The sequence below is a fragment of the Lacerta agilis genome, chromosome 8 (assembly GCF_009819535.1).
Source record: "Lacerta agilis isolate rLacAgi1 chromosome 8, rLacAgi1.pri, whole genome shotgun sequence".
NCBI classification, from domain to species: Eukaryota; Metazoa; Chordata; class Lepidosauria; order Squamata; family Lacertidae; genus Lacerta; species Lacerta agilis.
In genome coordinates, this window is record NC_046319.1 from 71,812,044 (window position 1) to 71,823,150 (window position 11,107).

Consider the following 11,107-nt stretch of genomic DNA (forward strand, 5'->3'; position numbering starts at 1 on the left):
TTGCATCTGCTGACATTCAGCTTTATTTGATGGCCTATTCTGAGTAAATGGGGTCTACTCTGAGTAAAGCATAGTTTAAAGCCATCTTCTCTATCTATATTCTCCACACCCCTGCATAATTTTGCACACCTCTGTCGCTCTACGTAATCCCCACAGGGGTGTAGGGCTGGTGGTGTAAATTCCTTTGCTCTCCCCCTTTTTTATATACCTTTTGCTTCCTCTTCGTAATCAGTTTTGAAGAGTCCCAGCACAAAAGGCTTCCGATGCCTATCTGTCTGCAGTTTGGCCCTCCCCAATCCACCAGTATTTTGTTGCAGAGAATTTGCACTGAAAATATTTCCCTCTTAAGTTGGGACATTTCCTTCCATAAATTATTATTAAGTCTCATGGCTACCTTTGATTTGTTGGATCAGTCCATCAACCTCAGATGGATGATTTAAAAGGATTGGGTCCAGCATCACTTTCGCTGAATGTGTGTGCCAGTATCCATACTCAGCAGAGTTACATCTCAACGCAGCTCCTTCCTTGGAAGGATCTTCAGGGTTGAAGGTACACACAGTAGACAATAAACACTCATGGATGCCTTAAAGATTCAGTCAAGTGTGGAGGTTTACTTGACAGGCATAAAAAGCATATTGGTAGCAAAGATATACAGACATTCACCACTGCCGCGGTCAAGGCAGGCTTAGAGTTCAACAAGAGTCCAAGACTCACTCTCTGCTTCTCTCATCACAAGGCGTAAGCAAAAGACTCACAGCAAGTTACAACAAGTTACACAAAACCGTTTTTATCAGTGCTTCCTGTCACACTGCGCATGTCCAAAGAAAAAGCTCGCACAGAAAACGTCCTGGCATAGGCAAAACAATCTCAGCTATCTGCTGCTTCTTGAAACTTCTTCTCTGTTTCTGGAACAAATGATTTTCGCACACACAGAGAGAATATCCAACGTGATTCCCTGTTGATCTGGTCATTTACCCACTTGATTTTTAAACTCAAGGAAGAGTTTAAACTGCCATACAAAAAAAAATCTCCCTCTCTATTATATTGGTGGATTCTTTCTAAAGGAGCATATGCTGTCTCAAGTGGTAGACACAGGTATTGCACTGCAAGGATGTATTTATAATCAAGTTCTTCAGTTATTTATTTATTTTTTGATTTGATTTGATTTTGTGAGAAGCTAATCAACTACTCAACAAGAAAGTCAGCATGTGAAGAAGGGCAAGCTATTTAGATAAGAAAGATGTTTTGTGGGTTTGTCTTTTTGGGGCTGTGTGTGATTAAGTTTGTGTGCTTAATTGTTCCTTATTTGTTTGTGTGCTTGTTTTCTAGGGCTTCCGCCTCTGGGAATTGTGGGACTATCCAGGCTTGTGTGTGTGTTTGTTTCTGGCTGTTTGTTTCTGGCTGTGTGTGATTAAGTTGGTTTGTGATTAAGACTAGCTGTGGGCGGAGCTAGTCAGTGCCTGGAGGGCAGCAGTTGAGGAGGGAGCACAAGGTGAGCTGAGCTTCAGGGACACACTGTAGGTTTTGTGGGTTTGTCTTTTTGGGGCTGTGTGTGATTAAGTTTGTGTGCTTAATTGTTCCTTATTTGTTTGTGTGCTTGTTTTCTAGGGCTTCCGCCTCTGGGAATTGTGGGACTATCCAGGCTTGTGTGTGTGTTTGTTTCTGGCTGTTTGTTTCTGGCTGTGTGTGATTAAGTTGGTTTGTGATTAAGACTAGCTGTGGGCGGAGCTAGTCAGTGCCTGGAGGGCAGCAGTTGAGGAGGGAGCACAAGGTGAGCTGAGCTTCAGGGACACACTGTAGGTTTTGTGGGTTTGTCTTTTTGGGGCTGTGTGTGATTAAGTTTGTGTGCTTAATTGTTCCTTATTTGTTTGTGTGCTTGTTTTCTAGGGCTTCCGCCTCTGGGAATTGTGGGACTATCCAGGCTTGTGTGTGTGTTTGTTTCTGGCTGTTTGTTTCTGGCTGTGTGTGATTAAGTTGGTTTGTGATTAAGACTAGCTGTGGGCGGAGCTAGTCAGTGCCTGGAGGGCAGCGGCGCGCGCCTATCGGCGCGCGCAGTTTGACCCATCCTTTAGATAAAGGGTAACTGGTCTCAAGCGTTTATTGGGGCAGTCCTAGGTTTCCTTTTTGTCCTGACTTAAAGCTTTTCAGGATGGAGGGTGAGGGGACAACCGTAGTCACCTGCAATTCCTGCGCAATGTTTGTCTTCTTGCCAAAGGATGTAGGCAGCTACACCTGCAGCAATTGCAAGTTGGTTGCCCTACTAGAAGACAAGGTCCAGCAACTTGAGGCCCGTATATCTACACTTCAGAATATTAAGGAACTGGAGCTTTTCATGGATACAGCAGAGCACACTGTCTGCACCAAGGGGGAGTCAGGGCACATCCCTGAGGAGGAGGACAGTTCCCCAACACAGGAGCCAGATGTATGGAGGAACGTGACTCAAAGAAGTAGAAAGCCCAGGGATGGCTCTGAGTGTTTGGAGCTACGCAATCGTTTTGATGTGCTCTCCCTTGGCATGGAGGATGAAGAACAGACTTCATTTGAGGACCTCTCCCTCATCACAGTTGATGAGGAATATGAAGACGAGCAGCACAGTCAGTCCTCCGGGATTGTGCAAAAGACTTTGGAAGGGACTGCACATGGAAGAATCCCAACCAAGCCTAAGAGGAGGCGTGTAGTGGTGATAGGGGATTCCTTACTGAGGGGTACAGAAGCGGTGATCTGTGGGCCTGACAAGATGTCTCGAGAGGTGTGCTGTCTCCCCGGGGCCAAGATCCAAGATGTAACAGAGCAGCTGCAAGGAATCATAAAACCCACTGACAAATACCCCTTCCTTTTGGTCCATGTGGGAACCAATGACACTGCAAGCCACAGCCTCCAGAAGATCAAAAGTGATTATGAGGCTCTGGGCAGGAAGTTGAAGCAATTAAATGCACAAATCGTCATCTCATCTGTCCTCCCAGTTGAACGGCGTGGTCCAGGGAGAGAGAGAAAAATAGGGGAAGTGAACACCTGGCTTCGCAAATGGTGCCAGCAGGAACGGTTTGGATTCTTAGATCACGGTCTGAAGTTTCTTGAAGATGGACTTCTGGCAAGAGATGGGCTGCACCTCACAAAGGTTGGGAGGAATGTTTTCGCCAACAATCTCAAAAACCTCATCAGGAGGGCTTTAAACTAACTTATGTGGGGGAGGGAGATAGTGGTCCTGAAGGTAGGAGTCTATCAAGTGCTGAAGATGATCATCCAAATGTCAAGAACCAAATGGAGCAAACAGCATGCAGACCTAGTAGTGGGAAGGAAAAATCCTTAAATAAGAGACTAGGGGGAATGATCAATGGTCTTCAATGTCTGTATACTAATGCACAGAGCATGGGAAATAAACAAGATGAACTTGAGCTCTTGGTACACCAAACTAAATATGACATAATAGGCATCACTGAAACCTGGTGGGATGAGTCTCATGATTGGAATGTAGTAATAGAGGGATACAATCTATTTCAGAGAAATAGACCAAACAGGAAAGGAGGAGGGGTGGCATTATATGTCAGGGATGTGTATACCTGTGAAGAGATCCAGGATTTAAAACTTCAAAGCCAAACTGAGAGTATCTGGGTCAAAATTAAGGGAGAGAAAAATAACAGTGATCTCATTGTGGGAGTTTACTACAGATCGCCAAGCCAAACTGAGGACACAGATGATGCTTTCCTGGAACAGATGACCAAGTATTCAAAAGGAAGTGAGATAGTAGTAATGGGGGATTTCAACTATCCTGATATTTGTTGGATGTCAAACTCAGCCAAGAGCACAAGGTCAAACAGATTCCTCACTGGCCTTGCAGACAATTTCATTGTCCAGAAAGTGGGAGAAGCAACAAGAGGATCAGCCATTTTAGATCTGGTCTTAACCAATAGTGATGACTTGGTAAGTGGGGTAGAAGTGGCAGGATCATTAGGTGGGAGTGATCATGCTCTTCTAGAGTTTATTATACAGCGGAAAGGAGCAACCAAGCATACTAAGACTCAAATTCTAGACTTTAAGAAAGCTGACTTCAGAAAATTTAGGGAAATGCTGGGAGTGATCCCATGGTCAGTAATACTAAAAGGGAAGGGAGTTCATGATGGATGGGAGTTTGTTAAAAGGGAGATATTAAAAGCACAACTTCAAGCAGTACCAATGAGACGAAAACATGGAAGGTGCCTAAAGAAGCCAGGGTGGCTATCTAAAGAACTTTTAACTGATTTAAGATTTAAAAGGGATATGTACAAAAAATGGAAAAAGGGGGAAGTCACCAGAGAGGAATTCAAACAAATAGCCAGCAAGTGTAGAGACAAAGTCAGAAAAGCTAAAGCACAGAATGAACTCAGGCTTGCTAGAGAGGTTAAAAGCAATAAAAAGGGCTTTTATGGGTATGTCCGTAGCAAAAGGAAGAACAATGAAACAGTGGGGTCACTTAGAGGAGAAGATGGTGACATACGAACAGGAGACAGAGAAAGGGCAGAACTCCTCAATGCCTTCTTTGCCTCAGTCTTCTCAAAAAAAGAAAACAATGCCCAACCTGAAGAATATGGGGCAGATGATTCAGCAGGGGAAACACAGCCCAGAATAAGTAAGGAGGTAATACAAGAATACTTGGCTAGTTTAGATGTATTCAAGTCTCCAGGGCCAGATGAACTACATCCAAGAGTATTAAAAGAACTAGCAGAGGTGATTTCAGAACCACTGGCAGTAATCTTTGAGAATTCCTGGAGAACTGGGGAAGTACCGGCAGACTGGAGGAGGGCAAATGTTGTCCCTATTTTCAAAAAGGGGGAAAGAAAAGACCCAAACAATTACCGCCCAGTCAGCCTGACATCAATACCAGGAAAGATTCTAGAGCAGATCATTAAGCAAACGGTCTGTGAGCACCTAGAAAGGAACGCTGTGATCACTAAAAGTCAGCATGGGTTTCTGAAAAATAAGTCATGTCAGACCAATCTGATCTCATTTTTTGACAGAATTACAAGCCTGGTAGATGAAGGGAATGCTGTGGATGTAGCCTATCTTGATTTCAGCAAGGCCTTTGACAAGGTGCCCCATGATATTCTCGTAAAGAAGCTGGTAAAATGCGGACTAGACAATGCTACCATTCAGTGGATTTGTAACTGGCTGACTGACCGAACCCAAAGGGTACTCATTAATGGCTCCTCTTCATCCTGGAGAGAAGTGACTAGTGGGGTGCCACAGGGTTCTGTCTTGGGCCCAGTCTTATTCAACATCTTCATCAATGACTTGGATGATGGGCTTGAAGGTATCCTGATCAAGTTTGCAGATGACACCAAATTAGGAGGGGTGGCTAATACCCCAGAGGACAGGATCACACTTCAAAATGACCTTAACAGACTAGAGAACTGGGCCAAAGCAAACAAGATGAATTTTAACAGGGAGAAATGTAAAGTACTACACTTGGGCAAAAAAAATGAAAGACACAAATACAGGATGGGTGACACCTGGCTTGAGAGCAGTACATGTGAAAAGGATCTAGGAGTCTTGGTAGACCATAAACTTGACATGAGTCAACAGTGTGATGCAGCAGCTAAAAAAGCCAATGCAATTCTGGGCTGCATCAATAGGAGTATAGCATCTAGATCAAGGGAAGTAATAGTACCACTATATTCTGCTCTGGTCAGACCTCACCTGGAATACTGTGTACAGTTCTGGGCACCACAGTTCAAGAAGGATACTGACAAGCTGGAACGTGTCCAGAGGAGGGCAACCAAAATGGTCAAAGGCCTGGAAACGATGCCTTATGAGGAACGGCTTAGGGAGCTGGGTATGTTTAGCCTGGAGAAGAGAAGGTTAAGGGGTGATCTGATAGCCATGTTCAAATATATAAAAGGATGTCATATAGAGGAGGGAGAAAGGTTGTTTTCTGCTGCTCCAGAGAAGCGGACACGGGGCAATGGATTCAAACTACAAGAAAGAAGATTCCACCTAAACATTAGGAAGAACTTCCTGACAGTAAGAGCTGTTCGACAGTGGAATTTGCTGCCAAGGAGTGTGGTGGAGTCTCCTTCTTTGGAGGTCTTTAAGCAGAGGCTTGACAGCCATCTGTCAGGCATGCTTTGATGGTGTTTCCTGCTTGGCAGGGGGTTGGACTGGATGGCCCTTGTGGTCTCTTCCAACTCTATGATTCTATGATTCTATGTGGTGCGGCAATGACATTCTGCGATGTAAGAGTCAGCTGGTTACAGAGCTTTGGTGGAAAAAGCTGCATTACATTCAGCCTTAGTCAGATCCACACTGATTCCTGCAAACATTCTTGGCCCCAAATTGAGCATGGTACAGAAAGCCTCATTAGCGCATCCCTTGAAGGAAATATCCATGGTCTGAACCGCTGCAAGAAATGGCCAACATGTTGGTCAGTATCAATCCTGCAATGAACAGCTCTCTCTGCCTACTATATTTGCCACCACCCTTTTAAAATGAAATTTTGGAGAAAATGTGGATTAGCAATGGATGGGTCAATTTCTGGTTCATGCCATCATCCCATGTATTCATAAGTTTATTTTATCCTGTTTCTGTGTCATTCTGCAGATCTTTTTCAATGCATTAGAATTCAAAAAATATATATCTGTATGAATTTTACCCTTAAAAACTTATTTCCAGTACTTTTATTTTTTAAGCTGAGGATTATATGCAAAATTTGGAGAAGCATGAAAACTGGAGAATAGCTGTTTCAACCCACATGTTAGTCTAAAAAAGATAAAGGTAAAGGACTCCTGGCAGTTAAGTCCAGTCGTGAATGACTCTGGGGTTGTGGCGCTCATCTTGCTTTACAGGCCAAGGGAGCCAGCGTTTTGTCTGCAGACAGTTTTTCTGGGTCATGTGACCAGCATGACTAAGCCGCTTCTGGTGAACCAGAGCAGTGCACAGAAACACCGTTTACCTTCCTGACGGAGTGGTACCTATTTATTTACTTGCACTGGCATGCTTTCGAGCTGCTAGTTGGGCAGGAGCGGGGACCAAGCAACGGGACCTCACCCCGTCGTGGGGATTCGAACTGCTGACCTTCTGATCGGCAAGCCGTAGGCTCAGTGGTTTAGACCACAGCGCCACCCACATTCCAAATCATGTTAGTCTAGGAGGTACCAATAAAGCTGGTTGACTTAAACATGTGCAGTGCATGAGATGCTCAAGCATCTGTCCCCTGGATCAAGCAGAGAGCCCAGGGGATTTTGAGGCAGGGCTGATGGGAGTGGGCATCCAAAACATTCAGAGGCTACCATTCAGAGGTGGATCTGGAAGCATGGGCTCAAATCCCCACTGAGCCATGGAAACTCAAGGTGTGCTTGGCCCCGTCCTTCTCTCTCAGCCTAACCAGGTGGTTATGGAGTTGCCATGGGGATCACTCTGGTTACCCTACTCTAGAGCGCATTTGAAGATCAGGATGATTGAAAGACAATTTTGAAAACACTGAATCTCTCTACCTGTGATGCTCCCAGCAATGTTGATGCACTTGGTCTCTTCTCCATTGCAGGCAACAGGCTTTTCATTGCACTTGGTGGAAAACATCCCAACACAGCCAGAACACTGGAGACCATTGGGTTTGGTGTCTGATGGTGGCAGCACTATGGAGAGAAATGGAAGGTCAGCCATCAGATGTCAGCCCTGGCATCTGTTACCAGTGCCTGATCTCAGCTCTGAAACAATGAAAAATAAAGCCTGAAGGAATTAAATACTAAATAATAATGTTCTGAATTTGTATGCTGAAAGATTCAGGACATATAAAATGAAGCACTTTTTCATGGAGCACTGTTAAAAAGGTAAAGGAGGTAAAGGACCCCTGGATGGTTAAGTCCAGTCAAAGGTGACTATGGGGTTGCGGCACTCATCTCGCTTTCAGGCCTAGGGGAGCTGGTGTTTTTCCACAGATAGCTTTCCAGGTCATGTGGCCAGCATGACTAAACTGCTTCTGGCACAACGGGACACTGTGATGGAAACCAAAGCACACAAAAACGCCATTTACCTTCCCACCACAGCAGTACCTATTTATCTACTTCCACTGGTGTGTTCTTGAACTGCTAGGTTGGCAGAAAGTAGGACAGAGCAACGGGAACCCATCCTGTTGTGGGGATTCAAACTGCTGACCTTCTGATCAGCAAGCCCAAGAGGCTCAGTGGTTTAGACGACAGCGCCACCTGCTGCCACAGGAGACAGTGATGGTCATCAACATGGATGCTTTTAAAAGAGGATTGGACAAATTCATAGACCACAAGGCTCTCGTGGCCACTAGCTATGATGACTATGTTCTATCTCCATCCTCAGAGCTTCTGAATACTATTTGCTGGAAACCACAAGAGAGGAGAGTGCTCTTGTGTTCAGGTCCTGCTTGCGGGCTTCTCATAGGCACCTAGCTGGTAATTGTAAAGACGATGGATGGGCCATTTTCTTGATCCAGTTGACTCTTTTTATGTTCTTAAGATTGTATGAACTAAAGCCCCCTCCCCACTGAGAAGTGACAACAAACAAGCACAGAGTTACAGCCAGGGTGGAGAACCTGGGGTCCTTCTGGTGTTGCTGGACTACAACTCCTAACATCTCTGACCATTGACCATGCCCATTGAGGCTGATGAGAGTTGAAGTCCAACTTCAACTGCAGAGGCACAGTTTCTCCATCCCTGGGGTTAGGGGGCAGAGCATTCAGATCAGAGTGTATTGGCAAATTAGACACCTGTCTCAGTGTGATGCCCCAGTCTATTAAATTTAACTCCACTGGGCAGTTTTAATTTAATTCCACTAGGCAGTTGAGTTCCTGTTTTGCCAGTCAGTTCTCGGTTCAGTGAAAGGAGGCTTACCATGGCTGCTGAGCTCTTAAAGATGGCTCCAAAGGTGTAAGGCTTATAAGCAGAAGTGGCTGCAGTAGGAGGGTGTTGATGTGGAGCCATCATCCCCAAAGTGTTGTTGATGATGCTTACTAGTATTGTGCAGGGCTGGTGGGTCAGGGTTGTGGTGAGGTTGGGTCTGTGAAGATATACCAGGAGAACAAGCCTGTGCTCCCCCATCAGGGCACCTGTACCATCCCAACCTACATAATATAATGGGCTGAGTCCATTATTCTTCATGGGAATCTAGGGTTCCATCTGCACTATACATTTAAAGCAGTATCTTACACTTGAAACAGTTGTGGCTTCCCCCAAAGAGTCCTGGGAATTGTAGTTTCTAAGGGTGCTGAGAGTTGCTAGGCAACTTCTGTACTCCCCTCACAGAGCAACAGTTCTCAGAGTTCCCTAAGAAGAGGAACAGACTGTTTAACCACTCTGGGAATTGTAGCTATGTTGGAGAACTAGAGGTCACAATTAGAGGGCAGCCATTCAAGTTTCTTGATCTTATAGACAAGACAGTACATACCAGGAAGTGAGGCTGTTCCACATTGATTATCCTTGTAGCAGACCCTATTTGATCTCAACCACACTCCACTCCCAAGATTTATCTCTTCAGCACCAATTTTGCAGAAGCTGGATGAGCCGCAGTCCTTAGCGACAGATGTGATTGTCATGGGAGCTGCACATGTGATTAAGAAGGGAAAGGTTGAGTCAAGAATAGGGCAACCCCCTCCTGAAAATGTTGAAGAAATTTCTACACAGAGACAGTTTTTGTGAGGGGTTTGCTTCATCCACATCCGCCCAATGAATATGAAATTTTCAGCACAGCACCTATGTGATATCTCAGCCCAAGACTCTCAAGAATACCTACGTTGTAAATACTCCATCAGACTGATAATGCAGGTATCTTGACCAGCACCACAAGTCTTCATTTCTCCAGTACAGTTGCTGCCTCCACCATAGCACACCTCACACTGAAGACAAGTACCTGGAGAAACAAACACTTAGCTGTTTTTACCATTCATAGAATTGTGCCCACCACAATTTAGATGATTATTTTTGCCATTATTATGCAATCCACACTTTACAGAATGTCACGGATGAATGACAATCCACACTTTACAGAGTGTCACAGATGAATGACAAAAGAGGAAGAATCTGGCAAAAGAGAGGAACACAAGCAAGGCCATGTGTTTTTTGGCTTTGTTTTAGCCAAATATTTCATGACATAGGTGGATCTGGAATGCGGGTAGCCAGTGTGGTGGCACCTCCAGATGATTTAGACTAAAACTCCCATCATTCTGGATCAATTACTAAGCTGACAAGGGTTGATGAAAGCTGGGGTCCAGGGATATCTGGAGAGCACTTCATTGGTGCTGTTGGTTGAGAACTTGTAGGTTTTCTATCCAGCTCTCTGGTCCCATTCCATGTTCGATCACACCTGGGAATAACATTCAAAATATACAGAATGGTGGCTAGTTTCTTGCACAGATTTCTGAGAATGGGTCGAGATGTTAGTTTTATGCCACCAGCAAATCTATTTACTCCGGAAAAAGAAGCATTGGCTTTTGTTGTTATCTCAGGAGCTACCAACTCTTGCAGAACCCAGAACCCAGAACAGTTCCATAAACTGGTAAGACATCTCCTCACCTGTGGCTAGGAAAGCACCGAGGAGGAAGCAGCCAAGGAGAGACCACATGGTGATTTTTCTGTTACAAAGAGGTGCAAAACACTCAGTTCACCAGAGCTGCCTAGAAGGGAGATCAGAAATAAATAGACCATGCAACCAATTATTTATATATAAACTCTATGTACCATTTTTTTTAAAAAAAGTTTAATTAAAGCATAATGAATTGAAGCTAAAAACTACAGCAGGGGAGCGTTACATTGTGCCAGAGAAGGAGAAGGAGAAGTGGTAGCATACCATTATAAATCAAGACACTCACATTTCCTGAGCATGGATGGGTGAATGCTATCCAAAGCATAAGAAATAAAATCCCACCAGGTTTTGTGTGCCATCTTTTCATTGTGTGCAAAGTGCTGCACAGCAGTAACACCTCAGTAGTGACACCCAGATCCATAAAAAAAAAACCAAAACAACTTATTAAATTCACGGGAGCATGGAGCAATGGTGGCCCCCTGCTGGTGATTGGAGCTGCATTTGCCGTGATGTCACAGAGCAGCCACAATTCGGGAGAAGCTCCAAATTTGCAGCCCATGGAGCTGCTGCCACCAACCCAGAGATC

The 11,107-nt window shown here is 44.7% G+C and overlaps 1 protein-coding gene across 1 annotated transcript; it reads right to left on the reverse strand.

Annotated features, from left to right (window-relative positions):
* Window positions 1–868: 868 nt before the first annotated feature.
* Window positions 869–10,653, reverse strand: LOC117052027 (phospholipase A2 inhibitor subunit gamma B-like). The gene is made up of 6 exons (XM_033158754.1): window positions 10,512–10,653; window positions 9,733–9,849; window positions 9,334–9,540; window positions 7,467–7,637; window positions 6,184–6,373; window positions 869–1,242 (listed from the first exon to the last, which is right to left on the reverse strand). Exons 1-5 carry the CDS (start codon window positions 10,558–10,560, stop codon window positions 6,225–6,227), a joined length of 693 nt encoding a protein of 230 aa, XP_033014645.1. The 5' UTR covers window positions 10,561–10,653; the 3' UTR covers window positions 869–1,242; window positions 6,184–6,224.
* Between the last annotated feature and the right edge of the window lie 454 nt (window positions 10,654–11,107).